At 38.6% G+C, this 14,219-nt stretch overlaps 1 protein-coding gene across 3 annotated transcripts in view; it reads left to right on the top strand.

Moving 5' to 3' along the window:
• Positions 1-13,126, top strand: part of L3HYPDH (trans-L-3-hydroxyproline dehydratase) — a 32,326-nt gene extending 19,200 nt beyond the window's left edge. The window contains exons 5-8 of one of the 3 annotated variants that reach the window (XR_002347129.1): positions 2,524-2,693; positions 5,664-5,786; positions 5,875-6,012; positions 11,096-11,470. Coding sequence is in view for 2 of the 3 variants with exons in the window: in XM_021102703.1 (XP_020958362.1) it covers positions 2,524-2,693; positions 5,664-5,786; positions 5,875-6,012; positions 11,096-11,221 (557 nt within the window). In the remaining variant the exon portion in view is untranslated. Of the gene's footprint in view, positions 1-2,523; positions 2,694-5,663; positions 5,787-5,874; positions 6,013-9,567 lie in introns of all 3 variants that reach the window. The other 2 variants (XM_021102703.1, XM_021102705.1) reach the window with 2 other exon arrangements.

Raw genomic sequence — 14,219 nt, 5'->3', positions numbered from 1 at the left:
AGGAAAGTACAAAAAACAGCCGACCTACCGGGGCTCCAAGCTGGCTCAGAATTTGCTTGCTAACATGTTATTACCCCCAGACAAGTTAGTAGACACAAGTTACTAAAACTCGTCTGCAAAAAGTGTTTTGCCCACTTCTTAAGGGAAGAATTAAAGAATCAAATCTTTTCAAGAAGATATGGACGTTGCCTTTAGAATAGAAACAGACGTTGCCTGGGTCCAAATCCTTATACCTCCTTAAAGTTGTCAGCCTTTGTCAAATTACTTCTCTGTGCCTGTTGTGTCCTCGTTTGTTAACTCACTGAGGTTTTTTTTGTGAGGGTTTAATGAGAGTATATACAAGGAACTTAGAATTTTAAAAAATATATATTTTCTTAGAGACAGAAAGACTGCAGAATATTTAGGGTTGCTAGTTCTCTAGGTGTGCAGAGCCTTTCAAAGGTTTTGGTGGTTTCTGTGGTACAGAGCCTGAATGTCATGTGAAATGGAGTGTCTATGCCTGTAATCCTTACAAAGAGGGAGATTCCTACAAATTCTATGAGTAAAGGCTGAATTCTGTCACTGAGGATGCGTTAGTAGTCTGACTGAAGTGAGCTGGAAGCTGATTTAGTCCAGGAATAGGGGTATCATTCCTTTTCTCCAGAGTCTTCAGGCCATGCACATCCTTCTGTTAATTTGATCTTGATCTTCCTCTTGGATTTGAATTCCAGATTAGCCTGATTATGACTGCTATGAATGATGCAGTGTTAGCCCAGGCATTTGAGTCTTATAGCAACCTCAGGCTGCTGAATCACACAAGTTGATAAAGAATACCACTTTGGGGAGTTCCCATTGTGGCTCAGCAGTTACCGAACCAACTAGTATCCGTGAGGTTTCGGGTTCAATCCCTGGGCTCGCTCGGTGAGTTAAGGATCTGGAGTTGCCGTGAGCTCTGGTGTAGATCTCAGACACATCTTGGATCCCGAGTTGCTGTGGCTCTGGCGGACAACTTAATTTCTGAATTCAAGACCCCACTCTACCCTGTTGGTTGACTTAGTCTCATTGCTCCACGTGCTGCCCCCTTTTCTGATGTATGCGTGAGCAAAGGTTTCTCAAAGGTGCCAAGTCTTGGAAAGGAGGGCCTTAACAGCCTGCAGGGTAAGCCAGCAAAACCGCATCTCCCTTGGCCATGTGACCTGCCCTGTCCTCTGCCTCCTGCTTCTCCTTGCTGTCTCTGCCACACCCCTTAGCCTCCTTAAGGTGCCCTGGGAAAGTCCACACAGGTCCTCTGCACTCAGAACCTTCAGCCTCTTTTCTTGGTCCAGAGGTAGTTTCTCTGTTGACCAGGAGAAATATTCTCCCTTTGGGACACTCCTTTGCCAAACAGTCACCTCCCCCGATAGCTTAAGTTTCTATAAAACAAAAGCATAAAGACCTGCTTTTTCCCCTGCCCTGTGCCTCCCCCAGAGGCTGTGATCACCAAGCCCACTTGAATTGGGGAGGAAGTAGGGGAGGGATAAAACAGTTTTAATGTCCCCAAGTCCCATCCCTTTGGAAATACAAATTTAGGATTTCAAATAACAGCATTTCAGGAGAAACTTTGGGTATGTCAGAGGTATAAAATACCCACAAATAAAAACCCTGATGCAAAGCTACAATAACTTTATTCTTGGTATTCGCCTGCAGGATACTTTCATGACATGAAAATATCTAGATAAATAAGTGTATATAACATATAGTAGATAAGTATATATAACATATATATATAGAGAGAGAGTATATAACATTACAGCTGAAGAAGACCACTTTGTGAATAGACTCCAAAATCCTTATTGTTTTAAACCATTCCCAATAGTATGAGAAGGGACCTACATTTTCTTTGTAGTTTTCACATGTTCATGTCCCAGGGTTTTCTCTCTCTCTGCCTCTATGATGTTTTCTAGAAAAGATCCTCAGATTAGTTAACAAAATATGTAAGTATGATTTAGGAAAACATGGCACTCGTTCTAAAACTTATGCAAACCTCACTAAGTTAAAAATAGAGAGATGAGGAGTTCCCGTTTCGAAGCGGAAATGAATCCAACTAGGAACCATGAGGTTGCAGGTTTGATCCCTGGCCTTGCTCAGTGGGCTAATGATCCGGCGTTGCTGTAAGCTGTGGTGTAGGTCACAGATGCAGCTCAGATCTCGTGTGGCTGTGGCTGTGGTGTAGACTGGCAGCTGTAGCTCTGATTTGACCTCTAGCCTGGGAACCTCCATATACTGCAGGAATGGGCCTAAAAAAACAAAAAACAAAAACAAAAGAGAGAGATGCTTTAGATAAGAACTTTAAATAAGTGTATTTCTCTACTTTTTAATTGAGTGATCTAAAGTTCTGTTGTTATTTACCAGATGCATACTCATTTTGAAAATGGATTTTTGCTTCATTCCTTTTTTATGATGGGAAAAAGTGACCCCCCTTCCCAAATACACATATTTAAAATGCTGTGAATTTTATTGCTGAAATACTAAAAACAACCTTATTTTCAAACACATCTTTTTTAGATCTCCTAGTGGATGTTCCTGGTCGTGGAAAGGTAGTGGTGGATATTGCATATGGTGGCGCATTTTATGCATTTGTTAGTGCTGAAAAGTTAGGACTCGATGTATGTTCCTCAAAGACAAGGGACCTTGTGGATGCAGCAAGTGCAGTGACAGAAGCCGTGAAAGCCCAGGTCAGTACAGATGCTGCTATGGGAACAGATGCCCTTATCAACTTAAAAAAAAAAATAGCACAACCTAAAAGCTGAGAGTTAAGTTTTATTGGGGGCAAAGTGAGGACTATAGCCCAGGAGGCAGCATTTCAGATGCCTCTGAAATACTGCTCCAGAGAGGCAGGAAGAAGGTCAGTATACATGTGATTTTGGTGAAGGGGGAGGTACTTGCAACCAAGCACACATTTTGCTGAAGGTTGCTGCTAGTCTCATGAAGGTCACTACTCGTCACAAGGAGCAGACATCACCATGAAGGATTTTTGTGCTATTCTAGATATGAGGAGATACAAGAATTGGGCTCATAATCTTCTGAAAATATCTAACTATGTGAAGACCTTTTTTTGCCAGTTTCCTCAGAACACAGAGCACTCCATTCCTGATCTCCACCCTGAGCTCCCCGCAGGGGGTGCCGAGGGAGGGTCAGCAGCTGCAGCAGCTCACAATTCAATCCGATTAGAGGCAGAAGGCAAGTGCCAATCTCCAGTTCATACCCTCTTCTGTGGCATGGAGTGAATATAAATGACTCTTCTATACAGAAAATTAAATATCTTCTATATTCAAATTATTACTAGTACTAAGAATAGGATACTAGCTCTACTTTTAGGCTCTAGAGCAAAACTACCTGGGAGTTATAACTTTGCTACTTGTAACTTTTGTAACCTTGAACACATTATATAACCTTCACTGCCTCAGCCTTGAACGAGTTGCATAACCTCCATGTGCCTCAGTTTTCCCATTTGTAAATGGAAATTATGAAATACATGCTTTGTATGGTGTTGTAAGAGTAAGTCAATAAATGTAAAGGACTTGTAACAGTGCCTTGCTATAGTAAATGTTCAATAAATGGTTACTACTAACTTTAATAATGCATATATACTAATTTAATTTGTGGTTATTTAAACATAGAGAAAATGTATCATGCAATATTCCACTAATTTGAAATGCTTTGCTATGTGTGGTCATTCTGCAGAACTTGAAAATAATGAATGTAAAATGTAGCTTACAAAAGAGATTTCATTCAGTCTGCTGAGACTCTCATTTCACAGAGAACATTAATTCCTATTAGTGAATTTTTCCTATATTACTAAGAAGTTACTTAAATAACTACTCAAGTAACTCTAGTTTCTTTTGAGAAAACTATTGTTAATAAAATCAGTATAAGTAAATAATTCTAGAATATTTCATTTCTAGCAAAAGTCTGCCATTTTATCTAATTGGGACCTATGAATAAAACTGATATACATATTTGAGTGTTTTAGCATTTGAGAATTCAGTTATCATTCTAAGTAAAAAATAACAGTAAAGATAGAATCATGTATTTGTACCGATAATTATTTATGGGCTCATTTAATATATCTGAAGTTTTAACATAATTTATAACTTAAGTAACAAAGTGAAAGATAGTATATCCCTGTTTTAAATTATTTTTTCTGGACTGTGAATGCCAATAGGTAGAATTATTTTTTCATAGTAACTTCTGAAACTCTGAATTTACATCATTCTTCTGTTCCAATAAGCAGACAGCTAATAATTTGAGTTAAAAATTTGACCTAAAATAATTTGACCTTGTTTTTAACAAATTCAAAAGAAAAAGGCATCGTTTTCTTAAGAGAAGGAGTAATTTTGAACTTCTTATTAAAGGTAGGACTTCTCACCAAGGTAGCCCAGGGTAGACTTTTGAAGAAGGAGGGATTCTGAGAAAAAGATGAGAAGTTCTTTTAGTGATGAAGCAGACAGTAGGGCTACTGTGAATTGCTGACCATTCATACTGTTCATACAGATTTAGGCAAAAGCCACGAGTCAGGATAGGCAGTTAAAGGCAATACAACGTAGGTCTATCTTTCTTCCTTCTTTCTTTTAACAAATATTTACCAAGACCTTATTGTATGTCAGACTCTATGCTAGAGGCTGGAGACCCAGAGGAAGAACAATCCCCCACCTTCAAGGACTCAGTCTATTGGGAGAAGCACCCCCCGGCAGTGCAGTGTGGTACTGTGTGCTGCATGGAGTGGGGAGCAGGGGCTTCAAGGGGACAGATAGCATTATGTGGGCCTCTTTAGCTGTGTTATAGATGGACTTTTTGGATTTTAAGAATCCAAATCTGTTCCACTGATATAAATGACAACTAAGTGGAAGGTAGTGGAATGGGCTGACTCTAAGAATACACATGGAAGTAAGATGATAGTCATTTTGGTCAAGCTAAGAGACATTGCAGAAATCCAGGAGAAGTTAAACCATGGCCTCCAAGAACAGGAAGCCCTGCACATGTGGGCCTGACCGGGCTTTACCACTGACTTGACTTAGCTACTCTGCTTTTCTGTGTCTACCTGCTGCTTTTTATGATACGGACTTCATCCTTTGCAATAAATCTATTTTTCCCCCATCCAGTTATTTCTCTTACCCAATAGCTTCTGCGTTCTTGCACATTTTGTTTGCTCATGGCCTCTGGCAGTTCTGTTGATGCTGTTAATTTTAGCTCTAGATACTCACTGCTTAATTTTTCCGCATTATCCCCTCCAAGTTCCTGAGAGAGAACTTAGCCTTAGCTCCTCCTGTTTGAGCCTCCTTGGCCAGTCTGTGGATTGACTCTCTTGGGGTCAGTGCTTCAAAGTGTGTGTGTGTGTGTGTGTGTGTGTGTGTGTGTGTAAAATAGGACTGTTCCTTTAGTAGAGGCTAAGTGCAGGTTGTGTGCAGGACAACTTCCTTAGAAGGGACTCAAAATATAAGAATTGGAACTTCCAATGATTAGATAAAAACTGTCTTTATCTAGACAAAGACATACCTTCTAGTATTTAGTACTGTGACCCAAAAGATATTTTTAAATGATAAAGATGAAAAATTATGTCTGAGTACCCCATATATATGCATTAAAAGATAAACTTGTATCAAAATATTTATTTTATATGTGGTTGATGCTTATTTTATTTTCAGTTTAAAATTAATCATCCTGACAGTGAAGACCTTGCCTTTCTATATGGAACTATATTAACAGATGGAAAAGACACTTATAGTGAGGAACCAACCACCAACATCTGTGTGTTTGCAGATGAACAGGTATTAAAACTGGAATTTTTAGGCACACAAGCAGGGTAATATAGAACTAGAACACTGAACATTCTTATCCTCATTTATTCTGAAACAGGTTGACAGAAGTCCTACCGGCTCAGGAGTGACAGCCCGAATTGCTTTACAGTATCACAAGGGGCTGCTAAAACTGAACCAGACCAGAGCCTTTAAAAGCAGTGCAACCAGCTCCATATTCACAGGGAAGGCTGTGAGGGTGAGTGGCACCATTTGCTTCTCATCTGCAAATGTGTTCCTTTTGAGACCTAAATTGAGTGTTAGGTAAGTTTCTTCACGTAGTTCTTAGAAGAGGATTTTAAGATGGGTCTGTAAAAATGTCCCTTCACCTAGGACATTGGTCGTCAAAATGTAGAAAGGACCTTGGGGTCCTATACATGCGTTCACAGGGTCAAAATTATTAATAATACAGAGACATTGCTTTCTTTTCATTCTTTCACAAATGTACAGCCGTGTTCTTTGGGGGCAGCGTGATATGTGGCGTCCCAGCTGGTTGAATGCAGAAGCAGATAGGAAAGTCTAGCTGCCTTCTGTTCAGCCAGACATTAAAGAGGTTTGCAAACATGTAAAACAATGTCGTATTTCTCTTTTTTTTGTTGTTATGCCAGATTTTCACAAAAATTTGGTTTTTGTTACATGTAATAGGTTTATTATTTTTAAATGAATTCATGAGCAAATGTCTTTAATTCCCAATATAACAATTTTTTTTTTTGGTCTTTTGGCATATAGAGGTTCCCAGGCTAGGGGTTAAATCGGGAGCTTTAGCCACCGGCCTACACCATACCTCACAGCAATGCCTGACCCACTGAGCGAGGTCAGGGATCAAACCTGCATCCTCATGGATGCTAGTCATGTTTGTTTCTGCTCTGAGCCATGATGGGAACTACCAACAAATATTAATTGATATAACCTAAATAAAAAATTCTTTGAGGTCCTAAGATCTTTTTTTTTTAATTGAAGTGTAGTTGATTTACAATGTGGTGTTTCAGGTGTACAACATAGTGATAGTGTTTTTGCATATTATATTATATTCTAGGTTATAATGAGATGTTGAGAATAGTTCCCTGTGTTATACATTATATCTTTGTTGCTTATCTTAGATATAGTAGTTTGTATCTATTAATCCCATACCCTTAATTTGTCCCTATCTGCTTCCCTCTCCCCTTTGGTTACCACAAGTTTGTTTTCTTTATCTGTGAATGTTTCTGTTTTGCATTTACATTTATTTGTATTTTCTTCTGAGTCCGCAAGTGATGTCATATAGTATTTGAGTTTCTCTGACTTTCACTAAGCATAATAGCCTCTAGGTTCATCCATATCACTGCACATGGCAATATTTCATTCTTTTTATGGCTGAGTAATATTTCTATGTATGCGTGTATACCACATCTTCTTAATCCAATCGTCTGTTGATGGGCGCTTGGGTTGCTTCCATGCCTTGACTATTGTATATAGTGCTGCAGTGAACATTGGGGTACATGTATGTTTTTGAATAGGTGTTTTCATTTTTTCTAGATATATACTCTGGAGTGGAATTGCTGGATCATATAGTAGTTCTATTTTTAGTGTTCTGAAAAATATCCATACTGTTTTCCATAGGAGCTGGACCAATTTTCATCCCTACCAGCAGTGTGGGAGGGCTACCTTTTCTCCACATCCTCTCCAACATTTGTTATTTGTATACTTTTTGATGATGGCCATTCTCACCAGTGTGAGATGATACCTCGTTGTTTTGATTTGCATTTCTCTAATAACTTAATATGCCTGTTAGTCATTTATACATCTTCTTTGGGAAAATGTCTATTCAAATCTCCCCATTTTTTTTATTGGATTGTTAGTTCTTATATATGTGTGCATGTGTGTATGTCCACACACACACACGCACGCGCATATATATAGTGTATAGTGTGCGCTCTCTCCCTCCGTGTGTGTGTGTGTGTGTGTGTGTATAGTTGTATGAGCTGTCTGTATATTCTGGAGATTAAGCTCTTCTTGGTCACATCATTTGCAGACACAGACATTTTCTCCCATTCTGTAGGTTATCTATTCATTTTGTTTATGGTTTCCTTTGCTATGCAAAAGCTTTTATGCTTAGTTAGGAGCCATTTATTTATTTTTGCTTTTATTCCTTTGCCTTAGAGAACTGATCCAAGAAAATAGTGCTACAAATTTATGTCAAAGTGTGTTTTGCCTGTGTTATCTTCTAGGTGTTTTTTTGTTTCATTTGGGTCTTGAAACCATTTTGAGTTTATTTTTGTGTATGATGTGAAGGAATGTTCTATTCTCATTGCTTTACATGTGGCTGTCCAGTTTTCTCAGAACCTCTTGTTGAAGAGACTGTACTTTCTCCACTGTATATTTGTGCCTCCTTTATTGTAAATTGACTATAAGTGAATGGGTTTATTTCTGGGCTCTCTATTCTGTTCCATTGATCCATGTGTCTGTTTTTGTGCCATTGCCTTGCTGTTTTGCATACTGTAGCTTTGTAGTATTGTCTGAAGAGGGTTATGCCTCTTGCTTTGTTCTTTTTTTTTTTCAGGATTTCTTTGGCAATTTGGGGTCTTTCTGGTTCCATATAAATTTTAGGATTTTTGTTTTAGTTCTGTGAAAAATGGTCTGGGTATTTTGATAGGGGTTACATTAAACCTATAGATTGCTTTGGGGTAGTATGGCCATTTTAGTAATACTAATTCTTTCAATTCAAGAGTATGGAATATCTTTTCATTTCTTTAAATCATCTTCAATTTCCTTCATTGATGTTTTATAGTTTTCATCATATAGGTCTTTCATCTCTTTGGTTAAGCTTATTATTCATAGGTGTTTTTTTAAATCTGATTTAAACAGGATTGTTTTTTACTTTCCCTTTCTGATATTTCATTATTAGTGCATAGAATTGTGGAAGTTCTGTTAATTAATCTGGTATCCTGCAACCTTGCTGAATTCGTTTGTTCTGATAGTTTTAAGGTGGAGATTTTAGGATTTTCTATATAGTATCATGTCAACTGCACATAGTGACATTTGTTGAGATATGTTCCTTCTATAAAATTTTTAATATGAATGGATATTGAATGTTGTCAAATGCTTTTTCTGCATATATCAAGATGATCATGTGGTTTTTGTCTTTCCTTTTGTTAATGTGGTGTATGTATCACATTGATTTGTGTATGTTGAACCATCCATGTGACCCCGGTATAAATCCAGCTTGACCATAGTGTATGATCCTTCTTATGCATTGTTGAATTTAATTTGCTAATGTTTAATTGAGGATTTTTGCATCTATATTCATCAAAGATATTAACCTATCATTTTCCTTTTTTGTAGATATCAGGGTAATGGTGGGTGAGATCCTCAAATCTTAGGGCATAAGGGGGTAATGAGATCAAAATGTTTGAGAACAATTGAATGAAATTAGGTTTTGGATTTTTTGTTTTTACTCATAGGAATGTTCCATTTTATATAATAGGATGCAAAAGTCCTGAAAAGTTATAGAAAGTAGAATTTTTGTAATGGAATCAAATTTTAAATGTACTAGCAGAGCTAACTAATGAATTTACTCACAGTAGTTAGTGAAATATAGTGCAGGCTGATTAATTTGCATCTAGTAAATTAAAGAGTCCTTTAATATAGCAAACTGTTTATCCTAATATAGCTGTTTTTAAAGTTTGTTTTTTCTGTATATTGAGTCTTCTTTAAGTTAGGATTCCTATGTAATATAGTGATCTTATGGGTACCAAACCATTTATTCTATATGCAGAAATTTGGAATACATTGTCTTCAGGTCTGAGATTCAAGATAAAATAATAATTGCCAGCATTTATTGGTTGCTTCACCATGCATCATTTTCTAAGCTAAGTACTTTATATATATATATATATATATAGCATGTCATATAATTCTCACAAGAATCCTACAAGGTCAGAACTTTTATCATCTTTTTTAAACAAATGATTAAATGGAGAATTAGAGTTTAGGTAACTTGCCAGAGGTCAAATAGTGAGTAACAGAGCCAGGCTATGAAGGTGGGTCTCTCTGATCAGACTCTACACTGTTAAGCACCATGTTTTACTACTCTTAGACAAAGCAAGTTTTCAATGAGGCTTTATTTTATAGCAGCTTTATAAAAAAGATAATAAACTTACCGTACCCTAATCTAATAATTGACATTTTTACCTTAGGATTTATTCTCATTTTTAAAAAATTAGAAAATAAAGATACCCTGTAGTTAAGATTCAAAGTTTATTTCCTTTATGGTTACTAATTATATTTGCCAGAATAGCTTCCCCTGCACTGCCCTCCTTCCCTCTCTGGGCTCTTCCAGGTTCTCTGATGCTGTCTTCTCAGTGTCTTCTCCTGCCCTTCCATTTAGGGGCCCCCAGCAATTTATCTTTAGCTTCTTCTCATCTGATCTGCAACTTGATGCCATTTCACCCACTTGAGGGTGAACTCAACTCTCAACCACCCAAGCACTCTCAAACTTTCAGCCCTACCATGCTTATCCTGTGCCTCTCTCCAAAGTCTAACAGTGTGCATTAAACCCATCTCAAGATTATTGTCCCAGAGATCTCTCAAACTCAACTTGTTGAAAAGTCCTTCCTTCCTAAATGTATTTTTCTCATCCCCCGGTGGTGCCCCCTTCACTTCCAAGCTAGCATCTATGGCCATTATTTAATTCATCACATCAGTCCACAGGTCTAAGTTCTATCTGCAAAGTGTCTCTATATTTTGTTCTCAATTCTCACTAAAGACTACCTTCCTGACTCTACATTCAATTGATGATTGAGGTTACCTCTTAATAGGTTGCTGCGTTTCTAGTCCCTCTCCTTTCCAATTTGTCCCCCACTTTACAGCTAAGCTTACCTAAAAACACAAATCTTATCATGTCACCTTCCTTAAAAACCTCCCATTGCCTAGATGATTAACTCTTGGGTTTTCTTTAAAATGATAAAGATTGAGAATATAGGGAGTTCCTTTCGTGGCTCAGTGGTCAATGAGCCCGACCAGGATCCATGAGGATGTGGGTTCCATCCCTGGCCTCGATCAGTGGGTTAAGGATCCAGCGTTGCCGTGAGCTGTAGTGTAGGTTGCAGACATGGCTCAGATCCCACATTACTTTGGCTGTGGTGTAGGCCGGCAGCTGTAGCTCTGATTCGCCCCTAGCCTGGGAATCTCCATATGCTCCAGGTGTGCCCTAAAAACAAACAAAAAAATAGATTGAGAATACAGCTTTGAGTCTAGATACAATATGAAGGCAGTATTTTGATACTCTCATCTTCTTTTCTCAGGAAACAAAATGTGGTGATTTTAAAGCTGTCATAGTGGAAGTCTCTGGACAAGCCCATTACACAGGTACAGCGAGCTTTATAGTAGAAGATGATGACCCACTGAGGGATGGGTTTCTTCTCAAGTGACTTCTGTGACTTTTAAGGGCGTTCTTTTTAAAGAAATTATTGTAGTTAATTTTTCTCTGAATTACCTGGGAAACTATATCCAAATTGTACATGTAAGACAACTTCTATTCTTTCTAAAATAGTACACTGTGGCTAAATATAAAGTCATTCCTCATATTTGAACGCTTATAGAATACAAAATGCAGAATACTTTTCTTACTGTTCACACATCGGGTAAAAATTAAAACTTAGTTCTTGTTACTCTTAAAATATTATTCTCTGGTAATTCTATGATATTTTGTATTAAATATGAATAATAGCTTGAATTGTAGCCCTTACAACAGTGAATCTTACAAGTTCATTATTTTGGCCTTCCAGTTTTTGAGTAAAATAATGCCCTCTTCCTAAGCAGGATGCAAGGGAGATGGATTATCACAAGGTCCCCAACACTTGGCAGTCATAACCCGGGAAGGAGTGGGGTGGCAGCTTTTTTGGGGTGGAGGATGGTGTAGCTGCTGCCAGGATGTCCTCTGTGCTACAAAGCCCAGCTCCTACACCCAGGTAACTGAAGTCTCAGACTCATGAGAGACAAACAAGAATCAGGTTTTTGATGTATCTTAACGGCTCTTATAAAAGGGGTCATTTATTGCCTTATTCAAGTTCAGGTACACAGTAGAAGTTAATCAATGAATCTCTATAGTCTCATGCTCTACCAACTATAGGTCAGGTAGATTTAAAACATGAAAGAAATGTTACCTATTGGCATTCTTGCTAGTTAATTGTCTGTGAGCCTGTTAAAACTAAAATTTGGTCATCCTCAGTAATTATAATATGAAGTATTAAAAACTATTCAATATGTGATTCTCACAATATTCAGTAGACTCTTTTATATTTTGATTTTTACAGCTGCACCTGTGGCATGTGGAAGTTACCAGGATAGGGTTGAATTGGAGCTGCACCTGAGGCCCACACCACAGCCACAGCAACACCAGATCTGAGCCACATCTGCCATCTACACTGCAGCTTGAAGCAATGCTGGATCCTTAACCCACCGAGTGAGGCCAGGGATCGAACCCCCATCCTCATGGATACTGTTCGGGTTCTCAACCCCCCTGAGCCACCATGGGAACTTCCCAGTAGACTCTTTTGAGATAAGAGTATTTCTTTTTCTGAGCATACAGACAATGAAATAATTAATTCATTTCAACTGGCTGTGTCAACCAATTATTAGGTCTGTAATTGAATTACCTGGCCAAAATGAAGGCTCTAAAGTTCTTGATTTCTATAGTAAATACACAAAAACTAATGTTTTCCACTCCTTATCTATTAAACTGTGTAGCAAAGAATTCTCTTATCTCCAAAAAATAACACTCACTTGATATGATCAGTCTCCTCCAAGATCTGAGATTTTGAGAGATACGAGGTTTGAAAAACGGTTGAAGCAGATTATTCCTATAGAGCCCAAAGATATGACCTGCAGTTTGCTTCTGCTCCACCTGCAGAGCTTCCCAACCTCTCCTGTCCTTGGCAGTGTTAGACCCCCCCCCTTTTGAATATGCCTCCTATCCTCCCAGTAAATCACTTTTATGCCTAAATGAGCCAGTACACTCACTGTTTCTGTTGCTTACATTCAAACATCCTAATCCTAATCCTCCTTAAGATATTTTCTCCTTCACTGTAAATGCCTTAGTTCAGACTCTTTCATTTCTCCCTCTGGGCTATTACAAAGCCTTTTCTTAACTAGTCTCCCTGCTGCAAGATTCTCCTCCTCCAGTCATTTTTGTTTTGAAACAACATTAATGACATTGTAAAAATTTTTTGTTTGCCTAAAACTGAAATGTTCTTTGGGCTGGTGTTCTTTGTTGTTTCTGAAAACCTAGCATAGAAAGGAATTGCTAAATAAATTAATCATACATATTTTTGTTACATATTTTTGTCTTCAGTGAGTCTGAGCTGAGGTTGCCTACCCCCTACCTCAGGACATCTGCCCATATCTGAAGGCATTTTTGGTTGCCACTATTGGCATCTTGTGGGTAGAGGCATGGGATACTGCTAAATATCTGACAATGCATAGGGTTGCCTCCACAACAAAGGATGACCTGACTCAAAATGTATATAGTGCTGAGACTGAGAAGCCCTGTCCTAGTTAACCACCTAAAATGAATTTTTATTTATTAGTTTCCAGTAGGATATTTTTCCTCACTGAAAGAAGTACCCCAAACATTAATATGATTGATTCTAAGATCTGCAACAGTATACTATACTAGTTATTTTTTAAATTAATTAATTAATTTTTATTTATTTATTTATTTCTGTCTTTTCTAGGGCCACACCCGAGGCATATGAAGATTCCCAGGCTAGGGGTCTAATCGGAGCTGTTGCTGCCAGCCACAGCAACGCAGGATCCTTAACCCACTGAGAGAGGCCAGGGATCACACCCATGCCCTCATGGTTCCTAGTCGGATTCGTTAACCACTGAGCCACCACTGGAACTCCTCATTTTTTTTTAGATCATTGTTTCTGGAAGTGCATCGGGAGCACTTGCAGGTCATGTGACTAGGCTCCACCCCCAGAGCTTCAGTAGATTTGGGGTGGAGCCTGAGAATCTGCCTTTCTTACAACCTCCCAGGTCCTGTTGATGCTGCTGGTCCAGGGTCCACACTTTGCAAACCACTGCTTTAGAGAACCCAAGGGTTTATCACACTTTCCCCCATTAGAGACCATGCCCCAAAAACTTGAGATGCAACTTCCCCAGAGCACGCAGGCCCCTCCTTTTGCTGTATCTCCCACCAGATACCTGAAGCTGCATGCGTGGTAACCACCTGACTGGCAGCATCTTAGACTCAAAACATACCTTGTTCCAGAGAATTTATGAAGGATGCAAGTAGGGCAAGGAGACAGTCACACTCCCCTCTCCCCCTACATGTGGGAGCCAGTTATGGGTCTGAGGTCCCGGTCCTTGAAAACAATGTGACATCCTACCTCCAATATCCATATCCTAGCTCCCCAGAGCACTAGT

This window comes from Sus scrofa, chromosome 1 (genome assembly GCF_000003025.6).
Source record: "Sus scrofa isolate TJ Tabasco breed Duroc chromosome 1, Sscrofa11.1, whole genome shotgun sequence".
In the NCBI taxonomy this organism is placed as follows: Eukaryota; Metazoa; Chordata; class Mammalia; order Artiodactyla; family Suidae; genus Sus; species Sus scrofa.
This window is presented reverse-complemented; position numbering and strand designations above follow the sequence as displayed.